We start from the raw sequence: 15948 nt of genomic DNA on the forward strand, positions 1-15948 counted from the left end.
CAGAGTGCTGTACCAACAGGCTTCGATAGATCTAGGTTCAATCTCTTTTGGAAGAACATAACGTGTGACTGATTGCTTATATTCGTAGCTATAGATGTTCAGCACCTAAATGCACTAACTCCTAAGAGTTGAAAATGGCAATGTTGTAAGTTGATCGTTTCCTTTACATATATTTGCTGACATAATTTTATAAAGAGATCCCTACCCTCATCTATTGCTTAGCTATCCAGTGGTACATTCAAATAAGGCAAGACAATTATTTCATTCTTTCTTTATTTTTTACTTAATTCATAAGAAAATGAACTGGTTTCCCTGTCATTATGAGAAGGCAACCAATTGAGGAGTTTTCCCGCCAATATAATAAACTCATGAATTTAAATATATTTTATGGGCTTCAATTCATTATAATTCTTATACTTGTTGACACTCAGATTGTTCTGAGTCCTTCTAGACATAACCCTATGTAGTCTTATTGTAACTACCTCTGATTAACTTTTTTGTTCTTGAATGGCTTTTTTAAAAATAAAGTTTGCTTTTTAGAACTGTTTTAGATTTACAGAAGAATAAGGCCGATAATACAGAGTTCACATATACTTCCTTGCATCCAGATCCCCCTATTACTGACATTGGTGAGGTCCACTTGTTATAATTAATGAACCAAGATTGATATAGTATCAACTGAAGTGCCTACTTTATTCTGATTTTCTTAGTTTTAACCTAAAATCCTTCTCCAGGATACCACATTACATTTAGCTGCCCTGTCTCCGTAGGCTCCTCTTGGCCATTGCAGTATCCCAGACTCATTTTTGATGACCTTGACAGTTGTGGGAAGTGCTACAAAGGCTGAGAAACTGCAGTAGGCAAGAGGAGTGTTCTGTAGAAGTGACCCCCAGTTGGGATTCATTGGATGTTTGGTTTGGGAGGAAGGACACAGATGAAATGCCTTTCCTTCACGTGATCTCAAAGGTGCCAGCATAGCTTATCACTATTGATGGTGACCTTTGTCACCTGTTGAGGCAGTGTTTGTGTGTTTTCCACTGTGAAGTTACTCTCTCCCCTCTCATTACTTGCTCTTTGGGAGTAAGTCACTGCATGCAGCCACACTTAAGACTTGGGATTCTGATTCGCCACTTTGAAGGCACTGTAGCTTATATAAATTATTTGGAATTCTTCTTTGTGGGAAATTTTTCTCTTTTCCCACATATATGTGTTTATTCGGTCATTTATTTATATCATTATGGGCTTCATGGGTATTTAGTTTATATATTGGATTATAATCCAGTACTACTTTCTGTATTTTATCACTCAGATTTTCATAGCTTTTGGCCACTGGGAGTTCTTTCAGTTGACACCAGAGTCTGTTGGAAATACCCTATCGTTAAGGGATTTGAATGTTGCTTGCTTGCTTTTTGAGCACTTCCTTTCTTTTTGGCACTGCAGGACAGACTCAGTGTTCTTCTCACATACTCTGCACCCTGGTGCTAGAGTCAGCATTCTCCCAGGAACCCAGGGTGCTTTCACTGGAGAACATTAGAAGCCTTGAACTGGCTACCAGCTGTGCTCATCGCTACTGGGGTGGCCTTGATTCCAGAGCACTCAGCTGTCAGAGCAAGGAAGTATGTGTGTGCACACTAACCCATGCTGAAGTTGCTAGCTCTCCCAGTGGACTTATCTGCTTTTCTTGCCATTCCATCACATTTGCCTCATGTATTTTAAACCTTTTTTGTTAGGTGAATGCACATTTATGATCTTTATGTCTTCCTAGAGAGTTGATGCCTTTATTAATACATGCCAGTCCTGTTTATCCATAATAATTTTCTTTGTTCTCAGGTCTGCTGTGTCTGAAATTAGTGTACCTATTCTAGTACACTTGTATATTAGTGTCAGATATGCCTCTCTCTACCCCTTTACAGTTAAACTGTCTGAACTTTTGTATTTAAAGTAGGTTTCTTGCCAGGTGCAGTGGCTCAGGGCTAATCCTAGTACTTGAGAGGCTGAGACTGGGAGGATTTGATTTGAGTATAACTTGGGCAAAAAGTTGTGAAACTCCTATCTCAACCATTAGCTTGGCACAGTGGCTCACACCTGTCATTACAAGGTTTTGGGAGGCTGAGATCCGCAGAATTGCAGCTCCAGGCCAGCCCAGGCAAAAATGTTCCTGAGACCATATCTCAACAGAAGAAAGCTGGGTATGGTTGCACACCTGTCATCCCAGCTACAGCTAAAAGCCTAAAGTAGAAAGATCACCTCGGTGAAAAGTGAGACCCTATCTCAAAAACAACCAACTCCAAAAGGGCTCGGGGTATGGTTCAAGTGCACATTCCTAGCAAGTGCAAGGCCCTGAGCTCAAATTCCAGTACCACCAAAATAAATAAATAGTAGATTTCTTGGTGACAGCATCCAGTTGGGTCCACTGACAATCTCAGTCTTTCAATTTACACATTTTGACAATCACATTTGAAGGGGTTACTGATATAATCATTGGATTAGATTAATAGCTGCTATGTTTGTAGCTAGTTTCCATTTATTGGATTTTTTCTTTGTTTCTTCCCCCTCCTTTTCTAACACCTTTGATTTTTAAAATTTTATGATTTTAAGACCATATTAGCATATTAAATATATTTTTTCAAATTTTCAACTACTTAATTTTTAACTTTAACTTTTAAATTTTTAAAACCAATACATTGTTACTATTTTCTTCAAAGTTTTCACTTAGATCAATTAAGTGTAGGAAAAATAAGACTTTATTTTGCTTTTGTTTATTTTTTCTCTGATGTTCCTCCTTTCTTTATGTAAATCTGAGTCCTATTTGTTCTTCCCCTAATAGCTAGGAGGACATGTATATACCACTACACCAGCCATTGGTTGAGATGGGGTGTCACAAACATTTTGCCCAGGTTGGCCTTGAGCCACTATCCTCCCGATCTCCACCTCCTAAGTAGCTAGGATTACAGGCTTGAACCACTGGGTCCAGCCAAATTTGATTCTTTCTTAGAATTTCGGTTGCTTTGCTTGCATTACCCAATATAGTCTTGCATATCTGCAGTTCCCATTCATCCCCTATCAATAGAATAATATTTTATAGTTAGCATATTAATTATAGCTGATTTAAATTTTCCCATCTGACAATTCCAAAATCTGTGTCACCTCTGAGTCTTATTCTACTGCTTGATTTGCCTTTGGACTGTGTTCCTTCATACCTTTAGCACACTTTTCAGTTTCTTGTTGGAAGCCAGACATAATGGATCAGTAATAGAAACTGAGATAAATCAACCTTTACCATGAGATTGTATGTTAATTTGGCTAGGAGATGGTGGCGTTTGATGTTTGCTCTACTTGTAGGCATCAGAGGCTTCAGGTTCCTTGAGTGCCCTTATTTTTGTTTCTCCTATTGTCTTTGGGTTTCCCCCATGAACTCCTCCTTAGGTAGCAGCTGCATCTTGCAGCTCTTTCAGCTGGAATCCACTGTTGTTGAACTGATGTGGAGGAGCAAGGGGAGGAGAGGTGCCCTACCCATTGGCCTGTGTTCCTGGGCTGTGACCTTCACAACTGTTACTTAGCTTCTCTTTTCCCTCATAGTTGATGCAGGAAGCCTACAGAAGGCTAAAGCCTAGAGAAATTCCCCTCCCCTATCCCTAGGTGGGATAAGACTCTCATGGAGTCTTTTCCCCAGAGAGCAAGCCTTTGCTATGGAGAATGTTCTGCTCCAATTTCACAATGGCTCCTTCTTCCCTCCTGTTGCCAAAGCCACAGGAGAGCCTTTTCTCAGTTATCATGAGAACTTGCTGGGTTGAAGCAGGTAAAACTCCCAAGGGTGTTGGGGCCCATCTAAGACTGCTGCTTACCCCTATAACTTCCCACTCTCACTCGAGTCCACCTTCAGCCTGCAACCGTTCATCAAAACAAGAGTGTAAGTGCTTCTATCAGTGTGCAGCTTCTGCTCTAGACAGGCACAGCTCAGCCATGGCACTGCCTTCTCTCTCCAGATTTCAGACTGGCAGTTTGTTCTGCAACCTCAGTTCTCTGAGGAAACCAAGAGAAGTCTTTTTTTTTTTTTTTTTTTTTGGTGGGCCTGGGGTTTGAACTCAGGGCTTCTCTCTTGCAAAGCAGGAGCTCTACTGCTTGAGCCACACCTCCAGTCCATTTTGCTCAGGTTATTTTGGAGATGGGGTCTTAAGGCAAATTATTTGCCTGGGCTGTCCTTGAACCTTGACCTTCCCGATTTCAGCCTCCCAAGTAGCTAGGATTACAGGTGAGAGCTACTGGCACCCAGCGAGAAGTCATTATTTTCACTTTGGTTATCTTGTTATAATAACAGAATTGACACTTTGAAGCTCTTTACACGTCAAAGCTCAAACTGGACATCTGTAAGCCAGTTTTGAACTAGGAAAGATTTGAAGGGAAAAAGCCAAACCAATGGAAGCCAAAGAAGCCTATAGGTGATTTTTCCATTATTTCACAGATGGAAAAACTCACATAGTTATTTCAGAGTAGTGAAATCAGCCTAAGAGTCTGACTTACTGCTTCATTTAATTGCCTGTGGTCAGCACAAGAGTGATGACATTGTTTAGGGCTGGCAGAGTGGCTCAGTCAGTAATAGTACTTGCCTTGTGAAGCTTGAGGCCCTGAGTTCAAACCTCAGTGCTGCCAAAAAGAGTGATGACATTGTGATAATTATGAGACATACATTTCGAGACTTTGGCTGTATTATTTCAAAATGTCAAAACAAGGGAAAGAACTCCAGAAAGCACAGTTTTCACTAATAGTTGAATATTATTTTTCCTATTTCATGAAGTAAGGGCACGGAGATTTGAAGTGCACTGAGCAGCAGCATTCATTTGTGGACTCTGATGGTTTTGCTGATGGAAGAACCTGTAGAAGTTTTGCTTGGCCATCAGATCAAGAGCTCACTTAGATCAGGCACTTTCTCCTCCCAAGTCCCCTGCTTTCACCTCGTGCATTGCCCTGCACACATGCCATAGGCCTTCATTACATCCTTGAATCCAGCTGGATGTGTACTCTGAGGACTTTTTATTGCTCTGGGTTGCCAGGGTCAGCCATGAGCTCCGTGTCTTGATCTAGCTTGTTATTCCTGTCTCTCGGCTTAAGATGTTGTGCCTTACAAAAGGCTTCTGTGAGCAAATACTTGAGTAAAAAGGATCATCCCTCTTTCAAAAGGGTCTGAATATGGTTTTCATGAAGCCTATTATAAGGCCTTATACCTCATTACAATCTACCAGGGAGTTATTGTACATTTGAAATGGAGGCTAAATTCATATTTTTCATCACCTGATTAGTATTTCTGAATTGGCTGTGGTGCCAAAAGGAGTATTTTCTCTTACTCTTTCTCCCTTTCAGTGGTAATATGAACATAATGGAAGGCAGTAGAAAGAGCATCCCCTTTCCAGAAACAAACAGAAACCAATTACAGGCATTCGTAAGGAAAGTCTTCAGGGGCGACAGCCAAAAAATGCAGAGAAGAAGCTGAATGCCTCTGCCTTTATCTGTCCTCCTGCCTAGCTTTTAGGATCCCATTTTCACAGCCCGGTTTGGATTCTTTCATGCCCAAGGAGGAAGGAAAATTTTTTATCAACACATGGTGGATGTGTTCAAATGTATGAAATTTAATCAAAGAGCAGTCCATCCCATATAGGGCCCTTGGAGATCTGTGCAGTCTGGCTACAGGTCAAATAGGGACAGCTCTAGGGAGCAAACCAAGCATCACTGGTAAAGCCCCTGCTCAGTCGTAGCCCCTGTCTGCCTTCCTTGCCTGCAGCCAACAGGAAGTGCACCTGGATGCTGTAGGACAGTAAGTGGGTGAGAAGGCTCAGGTACCTCCTGGGGCCCCGCTGTAGTCTGCCCCACTGCCCTGCCCTGCACTAGCCTTGGGCCTGTGCCTTCAGCTCACTTCTTTGCCCTTCTGTTCCCTGATATGCATTGTCGGGGGTTGGGGCTGACCTCTGGGGAGCATCTCCTGCCCTTGACTTTGTATTTTGAATGGTTTTCTTGCTTTAACCATCACTAGCATCACCATCCTGCTTGTTTCTCTCTTGTGTTCAGCCTAATCGGGGATAAAACGGAATTATTTTCCTGTTTCTCTGATTTCTGCCTGAAGGGGGATTGAATGTCGGGGAGATCTTGCCTCCCTCTTGGCAGCAGACCGGTGGCATCATTAGAGGTCCTTAAAGCACCCCAGGTCCCCTGTCCACCATGACACCTGACTTGAGCCTGGTGTGCTTCTTTCGCCCTCTGCCCTCCCCACAAGGGCTTCCTGCTTTGCCAACATCAGGGTTAGCTCACGTGGTCTGTTTGACTTTTCAGCTCTTCCACTACCTGCACAACCATTTCCTGGCACTGACTTCCCTCCTGCCATCAGAACTCCTAGCAGTTTCCTGGGTGGACTTTACTGCCGCTCCTGTCCCTGGTATATTTATCTTAGCCCTGGTGGGACAGTTCCTCAATGCTAAATGTTTTGTTATTACAAAGTTGCTTTTTAAAAAGTTAATTCAAGCATGACATAGGGTTCCAATGTGTAATCTTGGTAGGTCAAAATGAATATTTATGTAGAAAATTCATAAGAATAAGTCTATTCCTGATAACCTAGAAGGACTTACACACACTTTTCTCAGTGCACTTCAATGAAACCAAATACAAACTCTTCCAAAGTGTGAGCCAAGATGTCTTTACAAGAAAAAGGCAGGTGGGATGGGTTAGTTGTACCTGCAGTGTAGACACTAGAGTGAACTAGACCTGGATTCAATTCTCTGCAATTCCAGTTAGTGGCTATGTGAGCTCAGGCAAGTCACTACATGTCTTTGGCCCTCATTTTCACAGTAAAAAATGAAAATAATAGCTACACGGGAGGCAACAATGGGAGGGGGGATCGTGGTTTAAGGCCAACCCAAGCAAAAAAGTTAGCAAGACCCCATATCAACAAATAAGCCAGGCATGGTGGTTCACATTTGCAATCCCAGCTATGTGAGAGGTGGAGGTAATAGGATTATGGTCTGCTGCTGGCACTGGGGGAAACTACCTAAAAAATAAACTAAAAGCAAAAAAAGCGCTGGTTGGCTCAAAGCCCTGAGTTTAAAACCCAGTACCTTCAAAAAGAAAGAAAATAATAATAAAATAGGAGATAGCAGAGATCAAGAGACATGTCAGACATGCGTAACCTGCCTCTAGGGCTGGCTTTCTTATTTGAATTCTCACCAATATCATTCTTCTATTTATCCTCATCATTCATAAAATGCAGTTCTTTCTTGCTTTCTCTGTAGCACAGCAAAGGTGAAATTCTGAAAAGGAAATTTACTTCAAAGCCAAGGGAAACCAAAAAAGAAAGAAAGGAGTGGAACCAAAAGTGATGCAGTGGCACTCACATTGTAGGTGTCCCCAAACGGCCTCGGCCAGTGACTGTTTCCCAGGGACACCGCCCACCCGTCACAAATGCTGTCTGTCTCACAACACATGGCTGCCAGGCACTGATGCAGTTCTCAGAGCATAGATCCTGGCTAACTGAGTTCAGTGTCCCTCTCAAAGACAAATTCCTATTTCTTCAAAATGACACTTTCCTGCTCCCTCTGTTTGTGTCTCTTAGAGGTTTGATTTAAATAAAAGGACATCCCCTGCTCAAAGCCCCATTCATGTTGCTGCCCCTAAATGTGCAATCTTTGAGCTGGAGAAGGGTCTGAGAATGTTTTCTTTCAACAGATGAAACGGCCCTGGGTCCTGGAGCTGGTGCTAGGATTGTCCAGCAGAAAGACAACCTTGTGTACGCTTTAGAAGTCGCAAATCAAAGGACAATTCTGGTTGAAGCTTGATGCTTCCTTTCCTTTAGTAAGACTTTCTTTTCAGGGCTCCATGGAACCAAAAAGGGAGCTGTCCAACAAAATTAACTAATCGAGGTACCACTGGTTAGAATTTTGTTCAAATACAGCCATTTCTAGAAACAAATGAAAAGATGTAATCTTCGAGTAATATTTCATTGGACCAAAACCAAATGTTTGTTGGCCATTCTCACCGAGGGCATCCTCTTCACAGCCCAAGCAGCTCCTCAAAGGCCACTGCAAGAAAAAAAAAATTTGAATTTTTAAAAAAATTTGGTGGTACTGGGGTTTGAACTCAGGATCTTGTGCTTGCTGTACCACCTGAGCCACATCCCCAATCCTTTTTGCATGAGTTATTTTTCCAATAGGGTCTCTCTTTTATTCCTGGGCCAGCTTGGACCAAGATCCTATCTCACGCTTCCCACACCTGGGTACAGGCGTGTGACACTGTACCCAGCATTTATGGTTCAGACCTGCTGTCATGAACTTCTTGTCTGGGCTGGCCTCTAACCTCCATCTTGCCCAACTCTCCCTCCCGAATAGCTGGCATTACAATCATGAGCCACTGGGCCTGGCTTATCTCTGCTGTTTTTTTAAAGTTTATTAATCTTTTCTCCTTTTCTGTAATTCTATTGCAATATTAAAAGCATCAATCCACCTGAAATTTATTACTAATGAAAAGGAAGGTATATGTTTATACATGTATATTTGTATTTAGGTATCTAAAATGTCTTAAACTAATACTGACCTTTAGTTTCCCCGTTGATTGTATCTGTTTAAATTAGGACTACAGGGAAGACCTACCAATTTATTTTCATTATAAATTGCAAAAAAATGTGGGGGATTAGTATAAAGTGTAATAATCTCTGTATGAGTTTTCTGTGATTTCTGTAACAACTTACCACAGACTGACTGAGTGGGCTGAAACACAGGCCACACAACACAAATTAATCAGGCTTTACTTTAGAAGTCTGACATAGGTCTCTCTGGGCTACCATCAAGGTGTCCACAGGACTGTGTTCCTTCTTGAGGTTCAAGGGGAGATATCTGGTTGTTTGCCTATTCCATTATCTAGAGGCTGTCCCCATTCCTTGGTTCTTTGGCTCTTAACCTTTTCCATCTTCCAAGCCACTTGAGTTGGCTGAGTCCTTCTCAGGCTCTCTCTCTCTGCATTCCTCTTCCATCTTTTCACACCCTTAGGATCACATTGGTTCCCACCAAAAAAGAAAAAAAAAAAAAAACCAAAAAAAACATACATACAGCCTCTTTTTAGGGATGGTGGAGTGGCTCAAATAGTACAGTGCCTGATAAGCAAGTGTGAGGCCCTGGGTTCAAGCCCCAGTGCCACCAAAACAACAACAACAAAAAAACAACAAAAAACCATACATAGAGGATTCCATTGGTCCCATCTGAAACACTAGAATAATCTCTCTACTTTGACCCTTTACAACACCTGAACTGTCCTTTTTTCCATGTAGCATTCACAGACTCTGGGGATAAGGACATGAACACTTTGGGGAGCTGTTTAGTGGGCTCCTGCCTACTGAAACCTTGTAAGAGGTAAATTACACTCTTACCTTCTGGAAGTGGCATAAACTTACTATAATGATGGCTTTTGACCTATTATATCTTTTTCCTCCATTTGGAAATGCCATTACTAGATATTTCAGAGAAAGAGCAAAGGGGTTTGAGTAAGACTAAGGAACTCAGTTTTGTAGCTGAGCAACAGGAATTTCCCCTAGATTCAGATTCACCCTCTCCACCTGAAGAATGTGGATAAAAGTCAGAGCTCTCTCTAGACCACAGCGCTGATGTGACAGCTATGGAGTCCTGAAAAGTGTACACAACTTTGTCAAGGAGAGAAAAGTACAGTGACTACCTCAGTGGGTTCTGAAGTCTGAGTGCATACAACCCTCGAGAAGCTGCTTTCTTTCTTTCTAAAAATAAAAAATTGCAGAAAAATAATCTTAACTGCAAGAGAGAATGAAGTCATTCATTTCCATCCCAATCAGGGCTTTCTCCCCACGCCCCCATCAACCTAAGTAAGACAGGTCATTTTAATCTCTATTTGTGTTTATCTTGTTTTGCTTCTTCCACTGCTCTGCTGTTTGTTATGCTTTGGGTAGATGCTTCTTTCTTTCTCATTAAGCCTACAAACATCTAATCATTCCTATCTGCTTCTTTTTTTCATTTTTAATAATTTATATTTAAATGTTGGCAAACTGAATAGTCTAATTTTGCCTTTTGAATGCATATGCATTCAAGTTCTTTGGGCGGCTTTTATCTCTTGTTTTTTTAATTCTATTTTAAGTTTTATATAAATTGATATTTCTTATTATCCCCCAACCCATAATTTTCTTTACTGAACTTTTTGTTTAATTTTCTTTTGCTTTAACATTTTATTTTTCAGACACCTCTCATTGAACCTCACGTCCCTCTCCGTCCTGATAACACCATTACAAAGGTAATGGGATGTAGGTGGGTTGAGAAGCCATCCGAGCTTGCATCTTAAGTATCACTGGAGGTGGTCTATATGTCAGATCACCACATGAAGATACCTCTGATCCATTTTCTAGAAAAAATAAATATTCAGTGCATCACAGTTCTCAACATAAAACAGTGACGTGACACAGTGAACAATGTAAATATGTATGAGTGAGTTCTAGCCAGACTCCAATTAGAAAGTGACTTGAGGATTCATCAGGTTTGTTTTCCTGCTGTAAACTCTCCTTTCTCCTCCCCTCTTTCCATCTGATTAAAATCCAGGTCCCTTCAGAGAAGATTCTCAGGGCTGGAAAAATTTTACGAAATGCCATTCTCTCTCGAGCACCTCACATGATAAGAGACAGAAAATACCACCTAAAGACATACAGGTATGTGTGCTGATTCTAAACGCTGCAGCCTCCGCAGATTCATTTGTTCCAATTGGAGCAAATATGCTTCTCCCTGTTTTTCACTGTGGGACAGCCCACTTTCTAGGCCTAAGCTTGTCTTCCAGACTTCCCAAACTCTGAGTGTTTAATTATCCTTAGTATTCCTTACTAATTTGCCTAGACATTGGTTTAATCATGATGAACAATAGGAGGAAAAGTTTTGCATTTCTGCTTGCTAATGTCTTTTGGAAATCTAAATTCAGCTAACATTTGCTGAGCATTACTTGTGCTTGAACACTTGTGCCAGCCCCTTCCATGCTACCTCTTCTCATTCTCACCACAACCCTCCTATGTAGGTGTACAGCCTATCTATGTTATTTTTCCCATAACAAAAGTGCTCAACTCAAAGAGATTAAATAGTTTTCCTTGTCCGAGTATAGAGTGGCAGAATCAGGATTTAAACCAAGGTTGGTTGATTGCCAAATTCAGTGATATTTATTCATTCACTCATGTATGTATTCATTCATTAGTTCATTCATTCATTCACTCATTCATCCACACATTTATTAAGCACCTCCTGAATGCCAGGCACTGTTGTAAGCTCTAAGGAGACAGCAGGGAACAAAATATACAAAGTCGTTAATGGAGTTTATTTTCTAAGGTAAAATTTCATTCTTGTATGCATACAATAAGAGACATAGCCCTATCACATCTACAGCCAGAATAAGGATTCCTTTTTATAGCTGTCACTGGAGTTAAGAAAAGACAAAGATAAAGAAGACTGAGATTCTGTAGTTAGTTGAACCTCCTGGGATGACTGAACCATAGCAGGCTAATTCTGAACCAGTTTAGGCCTAATTCTTACTTTTGATTTTACCAGTTCAACAAATGTTAGGAACTGGAAAGGTCAGCAGAAGGCACACAGCCTTCACTCGCTCTTCCTGAACCCAGCCTCTTTCATTAATTATCCAGGCTGTTTCCCATTTAGCCTAGACATGACTTCAGAATCCATTAACCTTAGCATGAGTCAAAACCCATTTGATTCACATGAACCAAATTCATAAGCCACAGTGAAAAGCTACAACGCAATTTAAAGTTAGAACCAACTACGATAGAACTATAGAATAACCTGCCACATCTGTGCACCTCAACGTCCAGTCTCTCAAGGATAGAGATGGGGAAGCATTGCAAATCCTTCTTCTTTGGATCACTGTTTCTACCTGCCATGCAAACTCATACTCTTCTGCTTTCATTTGGTGTGACTATGTCACAAGATCAAAACCCAGTTTGTTACATTTAGACTGGCCTCTTCTTGATAGAATTTTGGAAATGAGATGGAATTTGAGAAGCAACTTACATAGCAGCTCTTCTTAGAGACTTCCCTCCTTAGGACAAATTGGTCATCTAGACCTTTTCATGTTTATACTAACTACTATTTTGGATAATTTGTCTTATTCTCCAACCCTAGACGTTGATTCTTTTTGGAATCAGTGACTACTACACACTGTTACAAATTCAAGGAAAATAAAGGTTAAAACAAAAAAGCACATGTCACATATCCCAAGAATTCAACCTCTTTAACTTATTAAATGGATCTTGAAATCTCACATGGTTAAGGAACCTTTTTCTTTTAAAGTTTTTATTATTTTTTCCTTAATTTAAGGTGTGATTCCCCAAGTATTGACTTCTTTTAGGGAAATTCCATTAAATATGTCATGTTTGGTGACAAAGAGTGGAAACTAGAAGTCAGAAACCATAATCTGTCTCTTGCTCCATAGAACTAAAATGTTAAATCCCTGAAATGTAGGTGTTATGTCTGCTGCACACCCTATGACACAAATTAACGACCTGTTGGTAATGATCAGGGGACTCCTCTGGAAGGCAGAGGCATGATTTCTTTTTTCTGCAGTACAGTGTGAGTTCCTTGTCCTGGATCTTCTACTTCCCAGCTCTACCCTCTCTTTCCCACTGCTCACCTCATTATACGTTGCTGCAGTGTCTCTGGATGCAGGATCACCCCAGTGATCACTGGCTAGAGGACTGTCATCAATCTAGAGTGCTAGGGATCACTCATGGAAAGGATTCCCAGTGAGTCCATCTGTTACAGGTGACACAGCTGTGTGTCTTTGTCCCATACCCCACTGTAAGGTACTTATCCCTTTCTTAGGACCCAAATGTTCTGGGATCAGCTGCATCCCATGTGCTCTTTTTAAAGGGTAATCATTGAATTAATAGCCAAGTGATACAGATTTTTTTCCTACTTTTGTAAGACTTTTCCCATTAATAATTCTCCAAGTATAAGAATATTTTTGACAGATCATATGTTTGATTCAGAATAAGTAAAGTAACTGCCTTTTCACCTTCTTGAAGCTCTGAAGTACAGGTATAGCCTGGAATAAAAATAATCCTGGAAATGCCTTCTCTGTGATCCTGAGTCAGGATCAACCCCCAAATCAGGGAATCCCAGGAGTTCCAATAGATTTCAGAGATCCTGGAATATTAGAAGTAGAGAAGGCTTCAGAGACCATCTTTTTTTCCTTTTCTTTTACAGATGAGGAAACTGAGATCCAATAGTTGGCCAAAGTCACATAGCTAATGAGTAGCAGATGTGGTGCTGTATCTCATATTTTCTCCCAGTTCAAGATTGTCCCCAAAGTGGCCTGGCACAAAGAATCTACCTCAATTTACATAGAGAGGAGTTTTTGGGCTTGACCCAGATCATGCCCAGATTTGGTGCCATCCTTAGCATGGGAGGGGAGGCCACCAGTGACTCAGTCCCAGCTGCAGGCAACCAGCTGTTCTGTGACTCCCTGCCCTGTTCCACTGTCCCTTGGGATCATTTCATAGGACTTTGAGATTCCACTTCCCCTGTAGTACCATCTTGCTATAAAAATCTGCCCTACTTTCACTCCGCCAAAAGTTTTGTTATTTCCTAATGTGTGAGTATATAATTTTGCATTTCCTAGCTAAGACATGTGGCTTGCCCATCCAGACCTACTCACCAGAGGGACAGCTCATGGATTAATGTGTGAACATACAGAAAGCATTTGCTGCTCGTAGAAGACAAGCTCTGTAGAAGTGCTAATGCCATTACACAGAACTTTTTTCTGAGACATTTGCATCGCTAATTGCTTGTTTCTCCCAACACCCCTCTAAGGAACATCAGTAGTATTACTTGAAAATATAGTGCTATATAATTTTGCACTTACACAGCGCCTTTCATGGAGCACCTCCGAGTGCCTCACAAACATTAACTCATTCCACACTAGGCTCAGATGAAGGGAATTAGTATTTTACTTTCCCCTCATCTTACTCTCGGATTTTTCTGGAACCAGCTCATGATGACAGAGTTTGGCTTGCCAGATAATGCTCCCCTTTTGTGGCTTTCATTCTCCCCTTGCTTGGAAGATTCTCTCCTGAGCTGAGTGGTTTGTTGGTCTGTATCTAGTTGAGAGCCTAAAGCTATACTGCGTGGTACTTTGCTGTGAGACCCCTTCTAGGGGAAGAGCACTAAGCTCTTCGGAAGGTTCTCTGCAAAGGGGTGATTTCCCCATCCTGTGTGTCCTATCTCCTTTAGACAGTGCTGTGTGGGAACAGAGCTGGTGGACTGGATGATGCAACAGACGCCATGCGTGCACTCCCGGACCCAAGCTGTCGGGATGTGGCAAGTCCTGTTAGAAGACGGTGTCCTCAACCACGGTAAGAGGAGCCACAGGCCCTAGAAAGCCCTCGAGAAATGTGGAGTGCACATCCCTGGGTAGGCTGTTGCTGCAGTCCCAAGTGGGCAAGAAAGAATTATGATCCCCTTAGGGATCCACCGAGCTAGCGTCTTCATTTAGCAGTACAAATGCAGTGCATGCGTGCTACTGATTGCTGCGTTCCACCGTTGTACCTTCCTAACTTCTGAGAATGAAGGGAAGAGAGATGAAATTGCAACCCGAGAGCATCAGTTCCAATTATGCTTATTAGTTTGCATTCACGGTTCATTGATAGTGTGATTATACCCAGAGCATTGCATAGCAATCCTGATGCAGGGACAGAATGAAGAGCTATGAAATGTGTGGCTGGGCTGATGACATCAAATAAGTAATGAATTCAGAAGCTGCCTTTAACTGTGCTGCTGTCTGGGAGAGCCGATTTGTATACCCACAGGATGACCATATTTATCTTCAGGAACGTGCTCTGCGCTTGCAGCCCCTGCTAACTGCAAATGGCTCCCATTGAGCAGAGTAGCTATTCAGGACTGGTGTGCAGCTCTGGATGAACTGCTGCACGCCATTTGTTTAAGACCACTTCTCCAAACAGATGAAATATTCAAATCATCCATTTCATTTGCCCACACCTGGGAACCTAGTAATAGTGTCTGTCACACGTTACCATGCTAGCAGTCACCTGGGATTCTTGTTAACATGCAGATTCTGACTCAGCAGGACTGGGAAGGGTCCTGAGCATCCACTTTTGCAAGAAGCAGATGATATGGATGCTGTCTTTCCTGTTCCAAGAACCACTTAGAGCAGCCAGGGCCTCCCACTTCTCTTTCTTTTGAAAGTATTAATGTTCCATCCTGAAAAGGGGCTAAAGCCTTTCAGACATTTAGATAAGGAATTCTGAGCCAAAATCATTGTTTTTGTTCAATAAAGATCTAAATCTGGTTGTTTACAAGAACAAGAGGAGGGCAGGTAGAATGGTAAAATGTTTACCTGGCACATGTGAACCTCTGGGTTTGATCCTTAGCAACACAAAAAAGGAAAAGAGAAGAAAGCCTGTAGAAATTGGGACTGGAAGAAAATTACCACAAAATCCTTCTACGAGTCTGTGACCTAAGCAGCTTGGTCTGGTCAGCTTTGTTCAAGCAATTAATCAATGCATTAATTCTCCTCTAAGTTTTTTTATTTCTTCAAGTGCAGACAAAAATGTCTATAAGCAGTACATATAGGGGGGGAAAGCATAAATTGTGACCTGACAAAGGAGCTTTTCTTGTAAACCTGTTCTTTCAAAACCCATTCTGAAGCCTGATCTGGTAGTTGATTATTTTCCTGTTTGGGACACATGCCCCGCATCCTAGAAAATGTCACCAAGGCAACTTTTATGGGTCAAAGTGCTCATCTTAGAAAAGCTGGACGTTCTTAGCTGTTGTCCCATAGAGGCCGGGAGATGGGTGGGTCCCGGAGGGCTGTGCCTTGTGTGACTGCAGCCAGGAGGGCCTGGCTTCCAGCTGATTCAGCTGGGCAAGGCCAAGTGCAACGGGTGCT

General features: G+C 41.7%; 1 protein-coding gene across 8 annotated transcripts in view; it reads left to right on the forward strand.

Moving 5' to 3' along the window:
• Positions 1 to 15948, forward strand: part of Rapgef4 (Rap guanine nucleotide exchange factor 4) — a 277285-nt gene that overhangs the window by 179427 nt on the left and 81910 nt on the right. For 5 of the 8 annotated variants that reach the window (XM_074071113.1, XM_020166059.2, XM_074071115.1 and 2 more), the window contains 3 exons: positions 10234 to 10287; positions 10590 to 10696; positions 14274 to 14395. In XM_074071113.1, the coding sequence (XP_073927214.1) occupies positions 10234 to 10287; positions 10590 to 10696; positions 14274 to 14395 (283 nt within the window). The remainder of the gene's footprint in view (positions 1 to 10233; positions 10288 to 10589; positions 10697 to 14273; positions 14396 to 15948) is intronic. The other 3 variants (XM_074071114.1, XM_074071116.1, XM_020166061.2) reach the window with 1 other exon arrangement.

This window comes from Castor canadensis, chromosome 4 (assembly GCF_047511655.1).
Source record: "Castor canadensis chromosome 4, mCasCan1.hap1v2, whole genome shotgun sequence".
NCBI classification, from domain to species: Eukaryota; Metazoa; Chordata; class Mammalia; order Rodentia; family Castoridae; genus Castor; species Castor canadensis.